This window comes from Cnephaeus nilssonii, assembly GCF_951640355.1.
Source record: "Cnephaeus nilssonii genome assembly, chromosome: 7".
Taxonomy (NCBI): Eukaryota; Metazoa; Chordata; class Mammalia; order Chiroptera; family Vespertilionidae; genus Cnephaeus; species Cnephaeus nilssonii.
Window position 1 is genome coordinate 85,525,690 of NC_137078.1, and position 22,579 is coordinate 85,548,268.

A 22,579-nucleotide genomic window follows, 5' to 3' on the forward strand; every position below is an offset into this window, starting at 1 on the left:
CCTCTCCCACATACTGGATCTTCCCCTTTTTAGAAAGCAACAACCACATAGATGCAATTTATGTAATACCTGTATATTTTCTGGCTGTGCTGCACACATATCCAACTTAGGGAAATCAAATTGTATTTTTATCACACTAGCATGGCTTACTCTTAAAAAGGAATACGGATATTCTTTCTGGATGAGTAAAACATTTTTAAAAGCAGATGACCACAGTGCTTCCATGTTTTATAAACATTATTATTATTATTATTATTATTATTATTTAGATAAAAGCTGAGTTAAGGTTGGGTCATATGAAAGCTCCTGAATAGCTCACAGTCTTTAATATGACATTATTCTATGAAAACATTTTACAGGTTCACAGGAGATACTTTCTTGAAGAAAGAGTAAGGGAGAAATAACTTTGTTAGGATTCTATAAGAATTAATGCTTTGAAAACCACCCTGGTCAAGCAGTTAACACCTCTAACTCGGAAAGTTAATTTGCCAGATACGTGCACTTATGACATACCTTCCACACTTCTGTGGGCTCTGGCTCAGCTTGCTCAGGTGGCACTTCCTCCTTTTTCTCTTCATCCTTCACTGTTTCCTTCTGTGCTTTAGAAACCCCTGTTTTTTTGGCAGGTGCACCTGGCACACTGCCTTCTGTGTCCTGACTCTGAGCAATGGCTGGTGCAGAAGTGGGCCGAGGACTTCGGTCTGTTGAATCGACAGCCGCTGTTACGTGAGAAAAGGAAAAGAGAATAAATGAAGGCAAGAGTCACTGTACCACTTCGAAGTCACCGGTGACCATATGAGTGCTGCAGTGTCCAGTGGACTATCACACAGAAGGTACAAAAATAAATCATTAGGACTGCTCGGCCAGGTAATTGATGGCAATAAGAAAAAACTAAAATGTGCAGGCGATCATGTTCCATAACAGGAGTCAGGGTGGAGGTGCTGACATCAAAATAAGAAAAGAAATTGAAAGCTCATTTTATTAAAAAGTTACCAACATTGTGTAACCTAGTAATCTGTTTGTTTCAAGAACCACTAATGCAGTCTATGTAGGGAAAGAAGGGGTTTAATCAAATCTTATTTCTTCCATGAAGCCTCTTTGAAATAAAGATCTATGGCCTGGCTGGTGTGGCTCAGTGGTTGAGCATTAATCTATGAACCAGGAGGTCACGGTTCAATTCCCAGTGGGGGCACATGCCTGGGTTGCAAGCTCAATTCCCAGTAGGGGGCATGCGCAGGAGGCAGCTAATCAATAATTCTCTCTCATCGTTGATGTTTCTCTCCTTCCCCCTTCCTCTCTGAAATCAATAAAAATATATTTTTAAAAAAAACACAAATAAAGATCTATTCACTTACAGGTAATTTCAGGAACCTAAAAATATATTCTAGAAAAAAGGAATAAGCTTGATTTCTTCTGTGAAGCTTCCTCGGAATGATTACAAAATAACTTGATAAATGGATCTTTTAAGACATGTATGCTTTTGATGCTTGTTTAAGGGTAAATCTTGGAACAAAACACTTTCCTTTTTAATAAGTCATGTGATTAAAATAATACAAATTCAAAATTTTGGGCTGTTAGTCCTTGGGGGGGAAAAAAACACCACCAGAAATATCCTCCAACCTTTTGAGTTCTGTCCCGCCATCTCTTTGAGTCTTATCAATTTGTATTATAACTCCTATTCTCTAATCTATTTAAGCCAGCAGTTCTCAACCAGGAGTAATTTATGCCTCCCACAGAACACATGGCAATGTCTGGAGACATTTTTGGTTGTTCCAACTGGGAAGAGAAATGGAAGGAGGTACAGGCATACAGAGTGCACAGGCTAAGGTTGCTGAGGTTAACTAACCTTTTAGAGAGAATATTCAATACAGATTTATGACAAAAGCTTGATCTTTTCAGAGTTTTGGTTTCGACTATTTGACAGCTAAGTTTCAGATAGCTTATTTCAAAGCAATCATTCACACTCTTATGATTTTTATCTTCCTTCTTCCAAATAGACTAAAATAAAACATCTATACAATTTGTAGTAAAACCTAACTTACCTAACAGTGTCTAGGATTGCAGTGTGTTTCTACATGATTTAATATCTCTGATAACAATTCATCCTTCCATGTACTGAGACTTTTAAATTATTTTGCATGAAAACCTTTACAATTTGTATTACACATGTTTCTGCCTTCTTAAACGGAGTATATGGAACTTAACTTCTGATAAATTTAGACTTATAAACAGTAAGGGTTAGGTAAAACAACAAAAAATTCCATAAATCAGGATGGATAAAAAATTAAAATACACAACTACTTCATATAGACAACACCAAGAAAGAAATGCTCATAACTCTATAATGATCTCCAGTGAAAGAAATCATTCCTCAGAGGACACAGAGGTACAACAGCAGAAATATAATAACCTACTTTTTCTTTCGATGAAAACTCTGCCCTGTTGCAAGTCCCTGCTTCTCATGGGTGCTCTAAGCCAGTCAATGCAAGAATGGCAGATGGTAGACCAATTCTAACAACACAGGGGAATGTGACAAAATATTTTGCTCACAGTTGTGTTGAAGTATCATTATACATGTGTAGTCACACCTCCTCTCAAAGAATTAATTCAACTCTGACTGGCATCACAGAAACGTAGCCCATGCTTTCACCATGTGTTATTTTGCCACTTGCGTTTGGTTTTAATCCAATACTAATATTGCAGAGCCAAATGATTTATGTCTTCAGCAGGCCTAGCCCTGGCAATCTACTGCATGTGGAAAAGTAGGTAAAAGTGTGGAAACTGGCAGTTGAAACAGAGGCAGAAAGTTGCATCATTAGTAAAATGGGGAAGATATTAACTCCACAGAATAGCCGGGGAAAGCATATTCAATGCCTATAAAAATACTTTATAAACCCTAACTATTAATAACTTTTAATGTCATACCTAAGTCTTTGTAATTCTTTTGTTATGGGTTAATATTTCAAGAGCATGTGGAGCAAAAATTAATTATGTATACATGGATATGCAATTCAAGTGAAAAATATAACCTGGAAGCCCTGGAGAGACAACTTTCTTTCCTCTTCTCAATAAGACTACTACAAATTATGGGTCAGAACAGAGAATCATGGCAGTGACTGTGGTCGTTGAGATATAATTCACATAACATACAATTCACCCAGTTAGTGTGCATAATTCAATGTTTTTTAGTATATTCACGGTGTTGTAGGTAGTGAATACTTTTTAAGATGCTTTGGCTCTTCAGTTTAATGAATTCATTTGTTAACTAATACAAGACCTTGATGCATTTGTAGAGAATACTTAACCTGCAAAATTCCATTATTTCCCATTTCTGGAGTGCTGGTTGTGATAATCTTATGAACCCATTAATTCCAGTGTTATATTGCTCCCCTGTGACAACAGAAACTTAGACATTTATATATTATAGCAGTAAAGAGTAAAACTCAAAACCATCATGTTGAGTAAAAGGAGACTTACATTCCAGTTCTAGCTCTGTAACTTACTAGCACAGTTTCTGCTAGTATAGTACAGACACAATAGGTATGCAATGGATCAGTGGTTCCATTACCAGAGAGACCCCACATGAATTAGCTGTGGATCTTAAAAAGGACTGTTGCCCAGGTCCACCATAGACAGATGAGACATCTAAGAGTCAGGCTTGGGGATTTGTTTTAAAGCTCCAAAAAATGATAGGAATGTATTCCCCTGGCAAGAATCACTGCAACCACTACTCGCAGAATGGATGAACTTCCTGGTTGTGTTACCCTAGCAAGTTATATAACTTTTTTTGTGCCCTAGTTTCCTCATGAGCAAAAGAAGAATTCCTAAATGTTCCTTGGTACTAAATAGGAATATATGGAAATGGCTTGAAAAGCAAAAAGGGCAACAAAAATATAAGTTGAAAGATCCTTGTCATCTTTATTAGCTATCCTTGTGACTTACAACTCTGTCATGTAAACTGGGATCTGAACCAGTTTTACTTCTTCAGCTAGAGAAGCAGATGCTCTGAGCACCAGATATAACAATACTCTACTTTGGTTTCTGACTTCTGAACTTTTATTTATTAGCCACCTTTTCTTCTAAAGTGGCATAAAGAACTGAATATGGCTTGATACTTCATTTCAGTAATGCTCTCAAATCCTTGATACTTAGAAAGATTCAGACAGATATTCGGTTAGAATACACTATCATGAAACTTATTTATTTTCTCCCTATTTTATTTAAACAAAATTTGGAGATTCCATTAATAGGACTGCTTTTTCTGTATATAATTGCCACATGACAAATGATCTAAAATAATTAACTGATTGCTCTAATGAGGCAGACCCTTTTCCTCTTTTTTAGTTGAAAAAAATAACTTTAAAAACATTCAAGAGGGCCCTGGCCTGGTGGTTCAGTTAGTTGGAACATTGTCCTATACACTGAAAGGTTGTGCGTTCCATTCCTGGTCAGAGCACATGCCGAGGTTGTGGGTTCAATCCCCAGACGGGGTGCATATGGGAGACAACCAATTGATATCTCTCTCTCTCTTCTCTTCTCTCTCTCTCTTCCTCTCTCTAAAAAGAGAAAAATCAACAGAAACATATCTTCGGGTGAGAATCAAACAAAAACATTCAAGAAGGCTTTAGTTCAATATACTACATTAAGTTTCACTCTGCAGTAGAGGTTCTGAATTCTAATTCTAGTTGTGTTCAATCTCCAACTATCTATCAGTGGAACTTTGGTCTAGTTACTATTCTCTCTGAACCTCAGTTTTTCTTTTCTTAAGATGATTCCACTGACTTAGATAATTAGTGAGATCCATTTCATTTTACCAATTACATTCTTTAATTTGGTTCTCTTATAGATAACTTCATCTCTCCCTAAAGAGTTAGATTCAAAAAAAAAAAAAAAAAGAGATTCATAGGAAATCACCAAAATTCAACACAAACCTCCATCAAGGCTCCGGGATGCCCGTTTGCTTGCTGTACGCTCGAAGTGTGGGGCTGGCCTGTCAATCAGAGCACTAGCTTGTCTGGTTTGAGCTTGAGTTCGGCCACTGTATCGAAATTTGGATCCCAGTGCAAGAAACTTGCTTTTAGGAATGGTGTCTGTAGATGTCAGTCTTGGGGGAAAAAAACAAATGATCATATATATTATACTAGCAGCCCGTTTGCACGAAGATTCGTGCAATAGACTTTCATTCACCTGGCTGCCTGCACCAGTTTTCTGCCGGCACCGGGGACCCAGGCCTTGGCTGTGGCTACCGGTTTCTGCCTTCTTTCAGGGTCGGGGCTTGGCCCCGGGCAGCGGCCTTGGGCTCTGCTGCACCCCAACGTCCCTGCTAAGGATCGTAGGAGCCGACCCCTGGTGGTTGCCTGCTATCAGTGCACGCTCCCCGCTGGTGCCCAAGGCTCCGCTGCACCCCAACGTCCCTGCGAAGGTTTCCTGGTGGGCGTGGCTGGTGGGCGTGGCTTGTTGGTGTAGCAAAGGTACAGTCAATTTGCATATTACTCTATTATTAGGTAGGATATTTTACCTCACTCTACTGAGACTGTGAGACTAAAGACAAAAATCTAGATTTTAAAAGTTTCAAAATTTTCAGTTTCCTTATAGTTACTAAGACATATTTTATATCAAGCAATCATTATTTTAATTCTATGTCATTTACCCAAGCAACCTGTGTAATTTACTTATATTAATATCATCTTACATTATTATATCTCTATATATAGACAGGGCCTTATGGTTTTCAAAATCCTTTTATAGCTCTAAAATATTTTTACTACATCCTCGTAATATTGTCATCATTTTATTGATAGAAGAAACTGAACCTCAAAAAAGTTACTTGCTTAAGGTCACATAGCTGTAGAGAGGCTGGGCAGTAACAGAGACTAAGCCCACAGCTCTTTTTCTTTCTTTCTTTCTTTTTTAAATTTAAGTTCTTTATTGCTTAATGTATTACATAAGTCTCCTTTCTCCCCCATTGACCTCTCCCCGGCTGCCCCCAACCCCCAGCACATGCCCTCCCCTCCTTCCCCCCAGCCCCCCCCCCCATCTATGTCCATTGGTTATGCTCATATGCATGCATACAAGTCCTTTGGTTGTTTTTTTATACCCTCCCCTCCCTACCCCTTCCCTCATAGGTTGGACAGTCTATTCGATGCTTCTATGACTCTGGTTCTGTTTTTGTTCATCAGTTTATGCTGTTCATTATATTCCACAAATGGGTGAGGTCATGTGATATTTATCTTTCTCTGACTGGCTAATTTCGCTTAGCATAATGCTCTCCAGGTCCATCCATGCTGTTGCAAATGGTAAAAATTCCTTCTTTTATACAGCAGTGTAGTATTCCATTGTGTAGATGTACCACAGTTTTCTAATCCACTCTTCTGCTGATGGGCACTTAGGCTGTTTCCAAATCTTAGCTATTGTAAATCAGAGCTCTTTTTCCACTCTACTAGAATAATTTTGTCAAATGTACTCCAAACTCATTTAATGCCTGGCAACCTATTTAATAGGTTATTTAGTGTATTTTCAACTCAGTTAGGAACCCCATCTTCTTATGCAGTACCTTGTGCTCTCTTTAGTCAGGGCATTTACTACACTGAATTGAAACAATTTATGTGCTGGTCTCCACTTATTCATCCTTGTGTTTTCACTTCTGGCATAGTGCCTGGCATGAATTTGGCACTCAATAAATGTTTGCTGAATAAATACATAAATTATTACATCAAATACTATAAAAAAATAATATTTTTTCCTTGGGGATCATTTATTTTAATTCAGCAAATATTGACTTTCTTTTATGTACTGAAGCATTACATGTTAATATAGCCTCTTATTTTGATGCAATGGATTTAAATATGCTATCCTACAAGTAAATACACTGGCTGTAGCTGAAATCTATATCATAGATACTAAACACTCAAAATAACTTTTTTTTTTTTTACTTTTCCTTACCCTTTTTAAAAACTCTATTTTATTGGTTTGATTTTAAAGAAGAGGATGATGAAAGCATAAACAAAAATCTTAAAGCCAATGATTAAGATTCTTTAATTGGGTATAAAATGTATCCTCATGTTTTATTTTTATTTATTTATTTCTTTTTAATATATATATTTTATTGTTTTTTTACAGAGAGGAAGGGAGAGAGAAACATCAATCAGCTGTCTCCTGCACACCTCCTACTGGGGATGGGCCTGCAATCAAGGTACATGCCCTTGGCCAGAATCGAGCCTGGGACCCTTGAGTCTGCAGGCCAACGCTCTATCCACTGAGCTAAACCGGCCAGGGCCTCATGTTTTATTTTTAAATGAGAATTTAAATGTTATTTTCCCTGGCTTTTCTTCCTGTCCACTGTGCTATAGTACTAAGTATGATATGAAAAATACAACTAGAAGGAAAGATATCATGATTCTCTCTCTTGAGAGCCATTTGCTAGTCAAGTTTATTTATGAATGATATGACATGAGGTCTTGGATTTGCTTCAAAATAATCTAGGAAGTAGTGGGAAGAATTGGGTGGCATGATAGATAAAACAAGACTGGCCTTGGGATGATAATTATTGAAGCTGGGTGATATGCATTATACTAGTCTCCTTACTATACTAGTCCCTTTACTGTTGTTACGTATGCAATTTTCCATAATAAAGAACTTTTCTTAAAAAGGCAAGCTGACAATAACAAGCTGACTCTCCTTTCAATACAGTAATTTGTCTAAGGTCTGTGTTCTCAGCTAGACTGCATGTTCTATCAGGACAGGGACTAGAACTATCTTGTAGTATATATAGTCTCAGTGCCTCGTACAGTACCTACACAGAGAAAATGCTTGGTAAATGAAGACAGGGGGTTAATGATATGGCCTCTTGAAAACCAGAGGAAAGAAAACTTTCTTCTGATCATCTGATACACTTGAGCTTCAAAGATGGTTCTCTGTGCTCCCTTTCTGGGTTGATTAGAGCCAAGATAATGATCAGCTTCATACCTTTCATCTTTCAGTGAAAAGCCCCACACAGAAAGTAGTTAAGCACTACTTAGAGCAATTACATGTGGAGGTAGTCATGGTACCTCCTCCTGATAGGACTGATTTCAGCTCCCGTTAGAGCAATCACAGAGCCCCCTGTAAACACAGGTTCCTATCCTCACTTCTCTACTCCTACCATACACAGAAAGGTGCTCTGGGAATGCGGAGGCATGTTTTTCAACCCAAAGGAGGACTGGATTCATTTTGTCTTGCTTAAGATGGTCTTACCTGAGCTAAACAAAAAAAAAATGCCAGTCATTCAAAGAAGGGAATTTTAATAGCAGACTTAAAACAGAAACTTACATAAACGGTTTATCCTTGAAAAATACTGAAGTGAGAACAATACCTGAAAAATGTGTGATGCTCTACACAGACTTTCCATAATTTCTTAGCTGCTCGGTAACTGGGAAGTTTGAATCCGATGGTACTTTCATACTGTTCTTGCTATAAAAACACAAATAAACATTGAACATAAAGGATAGACTATAGTGATAAGGACCAGAGAAATATGGTGCTACAGAAAAGGTCATCAAGAATAAAAAGAACATTCCTAAAGGCATAAAATATTTGAAATATTTTCCTACTTACAAAAAGAAATTTACTCACCAAGGTGGCTTTTTCCACAATAAGGAAGCCATGAGATGCATCTTATATTATTTATGCATCTTATTTTCCTCAGAAACACACACATACAGAGTACATTTTTCTGGGTCATAATTAAGTTACCTTTTGATTGTCCAGATAGTGCTCTTTCTTAGTCATCATTTGCACTTGGGATACTAGATTACTTAATGCTCAGGGAATGAGATAGCAGATGATTCCTCCAATCAAACAATATTATTATGCAAATTTATTTATTTATTTATTTATTTATTTATTTATTTATTTTAGTAATAGGAGCTAAAGATGAAAGATTTTGCCGGTTTGGCTCAGTGGATAGAGCATCGGCCTGCGGACTGAAGGGTCCCAGGTTTGATTCCGGTTAAGGGCACCTACCTTGGTTGCAGCATTGCAGGCTCCTCCCCGGCCCTGGCCCTGTTCGGGGCTCGTGCAGGAGGCAACCAATCAATATTTATCTCACATCAATATTTCTGTCTTTCCCTCTCTCTTCCACTCTCTCTAAAATCAATGGGAAAATATCCTTGGATGAGGATTAAAAAAAAATTTTTTTTAAATGGAAAGATTTTGGCTCAAACCAATTCTTGATTATTAATTGCCTTCTCTTTTTTCCTTTAATTGATCATTAATTTATCCTGATACCTCTTTGACTGAAGCAAACCATATCCTGCTAGTCTCTATCTCTTTGTTTCTGCTTTAAGCATGCTTTTTAAGATGGAAAGGAAACTGACATTTATTTCTAGCGCCTATTATTGCCAATATGCTATGACTAGATAATATTACACATAAAAAAACTGAGGTCAGACAAGTTACTTCTCAGTTTCACAGTTATGAAGTGGCATAACCAGAATTTCTTGGTTTCCACTAAGCCATGCTACTTCCAAATCATCTACTATAGTCATAATAGTACACTTATTGAAATCCTACTGTTGTTCCTGATTGCTTTCTTAAAGTAAGAATTCTGAAATTTTAGTGTATATTATATAGTTGACATTTAAAGAAACCAAAAACTCCAATTAACAAATTTATTAAAATGTGTATGTATGTGTGTGTATGCGTGCCTTTCCACAAAAAGATGGACTTTTATTCACTGTTCCTAGCCCCTAGAGTAGTGCATGGCACAACAAATACCCTCAATAAGTATCTGTTGACTGAATGACTTTTGGTTTGAAACTCTGACAGAAGACAGAGATTGTTCTGTGAAAGGCACAGGTAAATAATTATGGTACTAAATAAATGTTTCAATGATCATTCTTATGAGATTTTTAAGGCTGAAAATCCAGTATTTCCATGCTCAAATAATGAGCCATTTTCACCAGCAGATGGTGATATATACACACACAAAAAAAACACCCCTCTACATTAGTATGTTTTCCAGCTTAGACCTTTTGCAACTGTCTTCTCATTTGATCTTCAAATCAACCCTGACAGAGAAAGTATTTTCCACCTTGAATGATAAAGAAGCTGAGTCTTAGATTTCTCCAGGGTCTTTTACTTAGTAGGTGGCAGAGTAGGAGGTAGAACTTTTAAAAAAAATTAATTCCTACTTAAACAATTTTCCTCTATACATAATGACTATTTAATATAAAAGTTAAATTTGGTCAGCATTAGTATATCCTGAAACTTGCCCACCAACTAATAACTGAATTATCTGACACAAAGTTAAACAACTCTATTAAAAATCTAGAACTTGAGCCTGGAATATATTCCCAGTAACTACTGGAAGCTACGCATAAAAATACATTTTAATTAAATGAGTAAGAGATTGGTAGTATAAAACATGAGTAACTTAAACTCCACAATTTAAAAATCTCATGCTACTCAATTTAAAACTATTTTCCCTGAAGATTTTACCTGGAGTAAACAAGGAACAAGTTTATCAATGCAAGTTTCACTTTTGGCCATGGTATATTTACTTACATAAAGAGAAAAGCCCAGAAAACCAGTAGCAAGGAGGAAAAGCAGCATTACAGGACTGATTGAGAAAATAGAATATCAGCTCCTGCATAATTAACTACAGAGAGACCTCTTAGATGACAGAACAAGAAAAACAGGAAGCGAAGAGATGTTTTAGACATGATATGTGTTTGATTCGGCGGGGGGGTGGGGGGTGGGAGGGGTGGGCGGTAAAGAAAAACAAATTCTATACCTCTCCAGGCCGAATCTTGATAAAAAAGCTGCTACGTTTATAAGAAATCTTCAGCACTTTGGGCCAAGGAAAGCGGTTAATTCTCAGCTTATCTTTGTAAACCAGAAGGCCACTAGAGCAGACACCTAGGATGATGTCCACTCCCTCCAAGTCCTGAAAAAGAGAAGCATTAGCATTTCAGTCTTGAGCAAAGTGCTGATCACACTGCTGACTATTACTAGAGATTCTGAAGCTATCAACAACCAAAAAGGGTTACAAAGCATACCATGAATAATAAACCTTAACATAACAATAATAACCCATGGGACTATTCTGTCTATGTAAAAATGTCATTACTCTACCACATTAAAAAACAAACAAACACAATGTTATTACCTATCACAAATATCTTTAAAATGTCCAAAACAGACACAGTAATTCTATTTCTGTAATTTGTTCCAAGAAAATAATTCAAATCACAGAAAACGCTTTATATATGAAAATATTCAGAATGTTGTAAGAGTGGAAAATTGGATATAACCTAAGTACCCAACCTCCAGGGTTAAATTATTGCCCATCCTTTGGTGCAATACAATGTGACCATTAAAATAATTACAAAGAATTTGGGAGATAAACGGGAAAATAATTGTTATAATGTTGAGTAAAATAAAGCAGGTTAAAGCTGCATATATAATTTGACCACAACAATATAAAAAATATAGAGAGAGAAGAAAGATGAATATAGCAAAACATTAACAATGGTATTCTTTAGTTGGTACAATTATGAGCAATATTTCATTTTAGCTTTCTATATTTTCCAATTATAATAAACATGTATTTTAAAAAACATTTACATATCACTAAACTAATACATGTATGTAAAAAATTCAAATACAGAAGTATGTAAAATAAAAGTAAAACTCTACCCTCTCCTCCCACACTCCTTAACAGTAACCAGTAATAATTTGATAATTTGCAGGATTATCATCCTATTTTCTAGGCACATACAAATATGTTTGGGTAAGACATACATATATACATACATAGATATTACTAGTAATTATTATATTATGTAATTATATGTATATCACCTATAATTAGGAAAACAACTAGAAAAAAATTACAATCCAGTCCTTAAGTGTGGAAATTGTATCTTAATCATTTCTGTATTACCCCAAATACTGTCTGTTATTGACAATATGCTCAATATATGTTTACACTGAGTTTGTTACCTGCCTACATTACTATTCATAACTTATTATGACAAATATCAGTAAATCCTTTGCTTCTGATTTACAAGAGTTTTGATTCATTTAGATTGACAAAGAATTTCAAGTTATTTTAGTAACAAAATACATTAGGTTTAAACCTTGAACCAGTAATATCAATTATTTCATTCGTTATTGGTGATTCTGAGGGAACATCTGCTTTTCTTTTGTCCAAGAAACACAGACATGAACATATGGTATATACTGAAGGAATCAACTGCTATAAGAAGCAATATGGCTATATCGCCACCATCACTACCTCTCAAAGCTACTGTGAAATGACACAGAGCTTGCACCTCATTTGCCTTCACAACATTCCTCCCATAAAACTGAGTCTCTGCCTCTAAAAAGGCTTACCTTAATACTCCAAAAAGAGACACTAATTTACTTTTACAATGCTTATCTGTATATAAAAATTCTAGTAAACATTAATGTTTTCATTTTGGCCTCTAAGGTCTAAAATACTCAAAATACTATCATAATCCCCAAATAATTACTACAGTAGCTATGGTAGCTGCATATCCTATACATACACTGAGTGGCCAGATTATTATGATCTCTGAATGCATAATAATCTGGCCACTCAGTGTATACCCTATATAATAAAAAGCTAATATGCAAATTGTCCCCTTGACCAGGAGTTCGACCAGCAGGCAGGCCGGCCAACCACCCATGTCCCCTCCCCCTGGCCAGGCTGGCAGGACCCCACCCATGCACGAATTCATGCACTGGGCCTCTATACACACACACACACACACACACACACACACACACACACACACACTGAGTGGCCAGATTATTATGCGTTCAGAGATCATAATAATCTGGCCACTCAGTGTATATGTTTAAGTCAGTAGACTACATGACTTCTTGGAGGCCAGGGTTTAAGGATATATCTATATACTATAGGCCCAGTGCACGAAATTCGTGCATGGGGGGGTGGTTCCCTCAGCCCAGCCTGCACCCTCTCCAATCGGGGACCCCTTGGGGGATGTCCGACTGCCGGTTTAGGCAGTCGGACATCCCTCTCGCAATCTGGGACCACTGGCTCCTAACCGTTGACCTGCCTGCCTGCCTGATCGCCCCTAACCACTCTGCCTGCCTGATTGCCCCTAACCCCTCTGCCTGCCTGCCTAATCACCCCTAACCTCTCTGCATGCCTGCCTGATCGCCCCTAACCACCTCTGCCTGCCTTCCTGATCACCCCTAACTGCTCCCCTGCTGGCCTGATTGCCCCCAACTGCTCTCCCCTGCTGGCCTGATTGCCCCTAACCCCCTGCCAGCCTGATCTCACCCCCAACTGCCCTCCCCTGCTGGCCTGATTGCCCCTAACCCCCTGCCAGCCTGATCTCACCCCCAACTGCCCTCCCTTGCTGGCCTGATCGCCCCTAACTGCCTCTGCCCTTGACCCCCACCACCATGGCTTTGTCTGGAAGGAAGTCAGACATCTGGAAGATGGCCAGTCAACCCAGTCTAATTAGCATATTACCCTTTTATTAGTATAGATAATATAGGATAGGATTGCTTAAATGGGGGGGGGGGGAGCCTTTTTCAGCAGGAGGAGATGCTCTTTGCAGACAAAAATACATAATCCCTATATCTGGACTGATAGCCAGCCATATGCACTATACTGCCAAACTGGTTATTAAAAAATTGAACCGCTTTCTTGCACCTTGTACCAAACAGCTGTTGCCCTTAAAACCCCTCCTCAGCCCCCACCTTAGGTTCTGCCTTAGCAGTTCACCCAAATTAGGTTCTGATTGGTCGGTTTCTATGCCAGTCAGCGTCAAAAGCCCTGCCTCCTAGGCCGCCATTGGCTCCTCGCAGTTCACCCAGATTTGGTTTTGATTGGTCAGTTTCTATGCCAGTCAGTGTCAAAAGCTCCACCTACTAGGGAGCCATTGACTCTTCTGGGAAATCCAGAATGCCCTGCTGACAGCTGCCTTTCTTTCTGGGCCTGATCCGCAGCCTCCGCAGCAGCTGCAGATCAGGCCCTGCCTCTCTCTCTCTCTCCAGGCCTCGCCAGCAGCCGCGGAGGCTGCAGATCAGGCCCTGCCTCTCTCTCCAGGCCTTTCTCTGGGCTTGATCCGCAGCCGCCGCAGCAGCAGCGAGGTCATTAGGCCTCCGGCCTGGTCCCTGGCCGGAGGCTAATGACCTTGCTGTGCCTGCCTCGCCCCACCGCCCCCCCCCCCCCCGCCACCCCGCCTGACCGCCTGCTGCCAGCCTTGCTGTGATAGGAGCCTGTGGGCCATGGGGGAGGGACCAAGAGGTACTCCATGCACTTCCTGGTGACTGGTCGTCCATCTGGTCGTTTAAGTCTTGACGGTCCTAGGCTATTATTAGTATAGATATAAAAGCCTAAGCGACAGGCCAACTGGTAGCTATGACGCACACTGACCACCAGAGGGCAGACACTCAACACTGGAACGGAAACCACAGGCATAGAAACATGGAACAGACTGATGAATCTCAGAGGGAAGCGGGGAGTGGGAAGAGATTAACCAAATTTCTTATATGCATACTAGAGGCCTTGTGCACGGATGTACTGGTGGGGTAATCTCGGCCTGGTCTGCAGGGATCAGGCCAAAACCGACTATCCGACATCCCCTGAGGGGTCCCAGATTGCGAGAGGGTGCAGGCCAGGCCAAGGAACCCCACCAGTGCACAAATCCATGCACTGGACCTCTAGTATACCAATAAACATTTTGCACAATTATCTTTTAAAAAAATATATATATATTTATTTATTTCAGAGAGGAAGGGAGAGAGAGAGAGAGAGAAAGAGAGAGAGAGAGAGAGAGAGAGAGAGAGAGAGAGAGAAACATCAAGATAGAATCATTGATTGGCTGCCTCCTGCAGTCCCCCTATTAGGGATCGAACCTGCAACCCAGGCATGTGCCCTGACTGGGAATCAAACTGCGACCTTCTGGCTCATAAGTCAACACTCAACCACTGAGCAACACTAGCCAGGCTTTTTTTTTTTATGATAAAGTGATCATCCTTTCAAAAATCATGATAAGTAAAGGAATTAACTTTATTACTATATAAACTTAATGTGAGAGAATTGCAGATTCTTATAATTATTATGTTAAGTATATTAAATTATAAATATTATCCCCAAGTCAAGAAGGAACAGTGAGATAAAACATAGTCACATTTACATGCCTCTTTTCTTAAAGAAAAATTTAAAAATTAAATGTTAATCTTCTATACACTGAGTGGCCAGATTATTATGATCTCTGAATGCATAATAATCTGGCCACTCTGTGTGTGTGTGTGTGTGTGTATTAAAGGCCCGGTGCATGAATTTGTGCATGGGTGGGGTCCGGCCAGCCTGGCCAGGGGGAGGGGACATGGGCGGTTGGTTGGCCTGCCTGCTGGTTGAACTCCTGGTCAAGGGGACAATTTGCATATTAGCCTTTTATTATATAGGAAATACAGTGAGTGGCCAGATTATTATGAGTTCAGAGATCATAATAATCTGGCCACTCAGTGTATGTCTGAAACTCAAGGAAACTAAATTTCACCTAAGTTAATTTCTACACATGATTACTTATTTAGATAAGTAATCAAAACCTAGAGTTAAAGGTTTCTTGACTAATTCTTTTCCTCAATTGGGTATAGAAAAACATATTAGTGCCTACATGTGTACGTGTAAGCACAATCGAGAAGCAGAAATTATATAGAGCTCCAATTCAATGACTACGTAACTGAGAATTTCCCAGAAGATGTCCTCTTAAGTTCTTAAAGCCTGTAGGTACAACAATATCTCTCAATTATAAGTTCTGAAGAAACAATTTGCTTTACAACATTTGGGAAAGGAACATGTTACCTGACTCCTCTATTCATTCCAGATAATTACTGAATCAGCAGCCAGCCTCCAGCAGGAATTAAGAGCAAAACCAAACAATTTCAGTTCTGGAAATATAGCTATTCTAATATACTCATCTTCCTACCATCTACTTTACAGATTCACCGATTACATAGATCAAAGTTATAGTGCCCAGCCCAAAACAATCTGGAACAACATCTTTAGAAAAACCACTAACATGCAATGAAATTGTAATAGAATTAATGTAACTTAAGGAAGAGACTTCAGATATCAGATATTCACATTGGGAGAAGCTTGAAAGGTCACTTTAGTCCAATCACCCAAGTAACTATACTGCCTACCATGGGATACCTCTGACAATAGAGAGCTCACTATCTTATAAGGTAGCCCATCCCTTCTTTGAATAGCTTTGACTGTTAGACAATTTGTCAAACTATGCTGAACAGAATTTCTCTGTAGTTTACTTTACTGGCTCTAGTTTTATATCTTGGAGCCATAGTAAAATCTATATCTCACATACCAATCCTTTAAATGCATGAAGACAGGATATTATGTCTTCCCAACTTTCTCTTCTGTGGGCTAAGTATCCCTATTCCTTTGCTTGTTTCTCATTGGACATCGTTTTAAGTCCCCTCTTCATGCATCCTAGTTAAGTTCCTCTATGAAACTCTGATCATCCCTTGAGCCCTTTCCCTCACAAACTCCTCAACCTCCCAGCCATTTCAGTAGCTGAAGATGAGAGAAGTCAAGCATCTGCCCTTAAGTATTCATTCTATTATGTTGTATTAAACAGAACTAGGATTAGAGCTCAAGTTTCCAATATCATAACCCAGTGGTTCTCAAATGAGCCACTATTGTTCATGCCATGTGCACTAGAATCACCTGGAAAGACTGATTAAGCAGATTGCTGGGTTCTACCCACAAAGTTTCTTATTCAGTAATTCTGGGATGGGGCCTGGAGTGTGCATTTCTAACAAGTTCCTCAATAATGCTAAATGCTGGTTCAGAGATCACACTTTGAGAACTACTACCTTAGGCCAATGGTTCTCAGATTCAAACATAGATGAGAATCATTTGGGATGCTTATTAAATCTAGAAATTTAGCCTTTCCTCCAAAATAATTCAGTAAAACTGGGAGGAGTTTAGGAATCTGCATAGTTAGTAAACACTCCAATTCGGACATATGTGACATTGGCTGTGAAACATACGCGGATGCCACGCAACATTTTCAAATATATCTGTATTTTAGGAAAACAATTTCTTTTGCTCTAGATGTTATATATTTTGATAGCTTGGATGCGAAACTTGAATTCTAATGGTGGAATTACAAAGGGGCAATTCATTTTAATACTTGATACACTTGATTGATTCAATTCATAGACTTAAAAGTCTAACAAGAACTCTTCTCTCTTTAGAATGTTTTATAATAATAACCCCAGATAAAGGTTGGTGAGAAGTATTATATGGCACAGGTCTGATACATGCATGTTAATAAAGGCCGAAGTTATTACCTTTGCTTTATGAAGGTCAACACCATACATAGACAACTTTTTGGCATTCTCAAGAAATTCCAGGTCAGCTTGAGCTGGAGTCATGGACCTTTGAAAGAATACAAATTTAAAACCCTTTCAGTGTCACAGTGTCAACATTTGCAGTAACATTTGTATAACTGTATTTTATATAAACATATAAACATATATACCAATATGTATGTATAGGTCATAGTTCTGAAAGAAGAATATTATGGAAAATGACTCTTAAAATAAGAGATCTTAGAACAACAGAAAGTCCACCAAAAAGCTATCAGGAAAAAAAAAAAGTAAAAAAAAAAAAATCCTACTAACCAATTTCCTTAAAGCAGCCTCATTCACCATCAGTTCTGCCCCTTCCTCTCCTCCCACTAATTTTTCTTGCTAAAGGGGTGACTAAATTAAATCCTCTGAGGGCATGGTACAATTTACAATATCTTCTTAGCTGCTTTTTTCTCTCCATACCCCTGAATTGAGTTACTATGAAAATTAACCAGAAGGGCAGCTGAAGTTACTTAACTGGAGACTCTTAATGAGGACAGGCTTGATGAAAAAAAAAAATTCTAACAGATGGTGTTCCTGCCCACTGATCTAAACAAAATAAATTGGTTAATAGAAGCATGTAGATAATGGAGCTGCTTTCTCTGTTATTAAGATGTCTTCATTACTAGGCATATAATGAACTTGATTTGTTTGAAAACAATCAGTCTCATTGCCTAAACACTCACTGTGATGGTCTTTCCTTCTCCTTTTTAACTTCCTTTTTCCCCCAAAAAAGATCTCATGAGCAGTTATGTTGAAGAGAAAGATATCACTCCTAGTGCTGCACAATTCAGACCAATCAAATATAACTTCACAGCAACAACAATGCACCCACAACCCCAAACAAAAATCATGGAAATGCCTGTTTCCCATAAGACTGCCTCGAGCTATACAAAGCAGCACTGGCCTATTCATTTAACAGGAGGAAAAGTCTCTTTCAAACCCATCTGTCTTTACCCTCATTAAAAAGAACAAAGGGTTCCTTGGAACAACAACCAAAAAAAAAAAAAAAAAATCTCAGGAGAGAGGAGCAGAATTGTTCATGTCACAGCCTCCCTGAATAAACTGCTTTTCACAAGCACTCCACTGTCACACCTGAATTCTATTTATTAATAGATCTGAAATTGGAGAAAAGAAAATTAAGACATTTACAAATCTGTATAGTCAAGTCATTAAAAAACAGGAAAGTTTTATAGTTTTTCCACCCCACATAAGTTATATACTTTATAGATATAAGAGTCATTTCATGGTTTTTGTAGTTACTATTATCTATGGCTTGAATTTTAGGATTTTTAAAATATACACTGAGTGGCCAGATTATTATGCATTCAGAGATCATAATAATCTGGCCACTCAGTGTATATGTTTTTATTGATTTCAGAGAGAAAGGGAGAGGGAGAAAGAGATAGAAACATTAATGATGAGAGAGAATCTCAATTGGCTGCCTCCTGCATGCCCCTACTGAGGATCCAGTGCAACCAGGGCTTATGCCCTGACCAGAATCGAACCAGTGACCTCTTGGTTCCTGGGTCAATGCTCCATCGCTCAATCGCTGAATCACACCGGGCTGGGCGAATTTTAGGATTTTGAATCTGGAATGGAGCTTGAAAATTGCAGAGTCCAACACTTTAATTTTGCTGATGAAAAAAAAAAGGTCCTGAGGGATCACATAGTCATGGGCAAGTTATGACTCCTTGTTTAAGGCAGCAGGATTTAGTCAGGACTCAAGTTATATTGCTTGAACTGGAATCCTGGCTCCTACACTGAAAAAGTAGTGACCTGGTGTCTTCTTCAATATCTGAACTATAAAATCAAAATCAATACAATAATTAATTTTTTCTTTGCTGAATGAATGTGACTGGTAGGACAAAATTAGGTAATGGCTGTAAAACTGCTTTGTAAAATATAAATGTTTATTTTTTTTATTGCAACAGTGATATACCTTATGCAGCTCATAAAAGAGAAATAATTTTGACCACTTGAATTTGAAGACAAATTTTAAAACAATTATGATAAAATCTTCCCTATACTCCTCCAACTCTAAGGGATATTAATGGGGTCAATCAATTTGAGTTCAGATTTAAATTTCAAACTATATGGTCAAATGCTTTTCTGATTAGCATGCTTTAAAAGTGTATTATGGGCAGGTAGTAAGAAGAGATCTTTAAATTTAAAGATATAACTTTCCACCATAGCCGGTTTGGCTCAGTGGATAGAATGTCAGCCTGCGGACTGAAGGGACACAGGTTCGATTCCAGTCAAGGGCACATGCCTGGAGAGGGGGGGGGACGAGGGGAGGGGAGAGGGCGGGGAGAGGGCGGGGGGGAGGGGTGGGAGGGAGGAGTCAGCCAATCAATGATTCCCTCTCATCATTGATGTTTCTATCTCTCCCTCTTCCCTCCACCCTGAAATCAATAAAAATATATTTAAAAAATAAAATAAAATAGCCCTGACCGGTTTGGCTCAGTGGATAGAGCATTGGCCTGCGGACTGCAGGGTCCCAGGTTCGATTCCAGTCAAGGGCATGTACCTTGGTTGTGGGCACATCCCCAGTACGGGGAGTGCAAGAGGCAGCTGATCGATGTTTCTCTCTCATCGATGTTTCTAATTCTCTATCCCTCTCCCTTCCTCTCTGTAAAAAATCAATAAAATATACTTAAAAAAATAAAAATAAATAAATAAAAATAAAGATATAACTTTCCTGTTAGTTTAAAATAATATAATTTAAAAATTTTGAAACACACTTAAACTTAAAAGTTACCTATAATATGAAAACTAATACAAGGTAATGCTGAATGTAAACTGTAATTGAAAAATAAATTTTTAAGTTACCTATAATTACTAGTAATATTTTCCTGAACCATGAGAGTAAATTGTCAACCTGATGACCCATCACTTCCAAATATTTTAGTATGTAATTCCTATAAACAAGAACATTCTCCTATATAACCTCAATATAGTTATCAAAACTAGGAAATATTTTCTAAAATATATTCTTATTGATTTCAGAGAGGAAGGAAGAGGAAGAGAGAGAGAGAGAGATAGAAACATCAATGATGATGGAGAATCATTGATCGGCTGCCTCCAGCACACCCCCTACTAGGGATTGAGCCTGCAACCTGGGCATGTGCCCTGACCAGGAATGGAACTGTGACCTCCTGGTTCATAGGTTGACACTCAACCACTGAGCAACACTGGCTGGGCAGGAAATATTAATACATACTGCCATCTAACCCCCAGACTCCATTCAAGGTTAGCCAGTTTCAAAAATGTTCTGTATAGTCAAAGGATCCAGATTAGCAACACAAGTTTCATTTAGTTCATGTCTCTTTAGTCTTCTTCAGTCTGGAACAGTTCCTTAATCTTTGTTTCATAATCTTAACCTTTGGAAGATGAAAGAGAATCATTGATTGGCTGCCTCCTGCACGTCCCCTACTGGGGATGGAGACCACAACCCAGGCATGTGCCCTTGACCAGAATCAAACCTGGGATCATTTAGTCTGCAGGCCTACGCTCTATCCACTGAGCCAGACTGGCTAAAGCCATGGCCATCTTCTTCATCCTACTCAGGCTTCAACACCCTGTATCAGGTACCAACCATATGGGTGCCCTCCACCCGATGCAGGCCTTAGCCCCATGTGGATGCCTTTCTCATTCTGCTTTACCAACTAACATATGACGGACTTCTTTATCCTATATGAGCTCTGACTTTTCATGCCAGGCTGCACACTCATCCCCATGAACACTCTCCCCACCCTGCTTAGGCCTGAATATCGCCAGCCAGACTGCCCTTCTGCACGTATGACAATCTTGCTCTGTCCCACCTATTGGTTTTAAAACAAAATTGTTTGAGGAAGCCTTTTCTGATTATAAAAACCATACATGTTCATTGTATAAAATTTGGAAAGTATCATTAGGAACACAGGAAAAAAATCTCCTATAATCCCACCATCCACAGACATCTGTGCATGTAAATATAACATTTTCTAAATGTAATATCATATATCAAACTTAAAGTATTTTTAACTTAAAATTTTAAAGATCATGGCTTTTCCCAGGTTTTCCAAGACTCTTGAAAGTAATAACAAATTAGCTGGAAAGAGATTAGGTATCTCTAAACCATTAAGAGTAGTGTCATGAATTTATTAAATACCACCTAATAATTTACTTCTTGAAAGTACTGCAGCCTGCAAAGTACCTAACCAGGAAGCTTTGACACTGGTTAACTCTTTTTTTTTATATATATATATATATTTTATTGATTTTTTACAGAGAGGAAGGGAGAGGGATAGAAAGCTAGAAACATCGATGAGAGAGAAACATCGACCAGCTGCCTCCTGCACACCCCCTACTGGGGATGTGCCCGCAACCAATGTATATGCCCTTGACCGGAATCGAAACTGGGACCTCTCAGTCTGCAGACCAACGCTCTATCCACTGAGCCAAACCCGGTTTCGGCTGACACTGGTTAACTCTTGCTCATTAAAAAAGAAAGTTAGAACAAAGTTTCCCTGTATTTATTTTGAGCAAGTGGGGTCAGGATATATAGCCAGTGAGTTCCAATGTTATGTGACAGACGTTTAATAATGTTTCTTGCATCTCTTAATTAAGGACTGTGATTTCAAATAATTCAGGGGGACAACTAACAAGTCCTACTATCCATAAATGGAGGGCAATTAATTTTTAAAGCTTGATGTGTTCGTGTAAATTTAAAGTGTTAATTATAGCTTCAAAGTCTCTGTCTGGGCACAGGGCCATTACTAAGAGTTCCATGTAAGTGGCTATCTCTGCCTTATCTGAGGAGCAGGGTGGTATTTGCTTGTGCTTTTCCATGCCTAGTAAATGCTCTGCTCAAGCAGAAGTTTCTTTGGATTGGTTAAAATGTCATGTTGTTGGACATAATTAAAATCCCCATTTGGCTCGGTGGACAGAGCATCGACCTGCAGACTGAAGGGTCCCCAGTTCGATTCCGGTCAAGGGCATGTACCTCGGTGGCAGGCTCGATCCCCGGCCCTCTCACATTGATGTTTCTCTCTCTGTATCTCTCCCCTTCTCTTTGATTCTCTAAAAAATCAATGGAAAAAATATCCCCGGGTGAGGATTAACAAAACAAAAAACAAACCTTCTATATATAACCAATTGGCTTTCTGTTTGTGAG

General features: G+C 38.6%; 1 protein-coding gene across 13 annotated transcripts in view; it reads right to left on the minus strand.

Moving 5' to 3' along the window:
• The window catches only part of EPB41 (erythrocyte membrane protein band 4.1), a 162,525-nt gene that overhangs the window by 48,261 nt on the left and 91,685 nt on the right, over positions 1–22,579 (minus strand). For all 13 annotated transcript variants that reach the window (XM_079776693.1, XM_079776692.1, XM_079776684.1 and 10 more), the window contains exons 8-12: positions 17,362–17,449; positions 10,772–10,924; positions 8,351–8,448; positions 4,932–5,104; positions 514–719 (exon numbers count right to left, since the gene is read on the minus strand). In XM_079776693.1, coding sequence (XP_079632819.1) covers positions 514–719; positions 4,932–5,104; positions 8,351–8,448; positions 10,772–10,924; positions 17,362–17,449 — 718 coding nt within the window. The remainder of the gene's footprint in view (positions 1–513; positions 720–4,931; positions 5,105–8,350; positions 8,449–10,771; positions 10,925–17,361; positions 17,450–22,579) is intronic.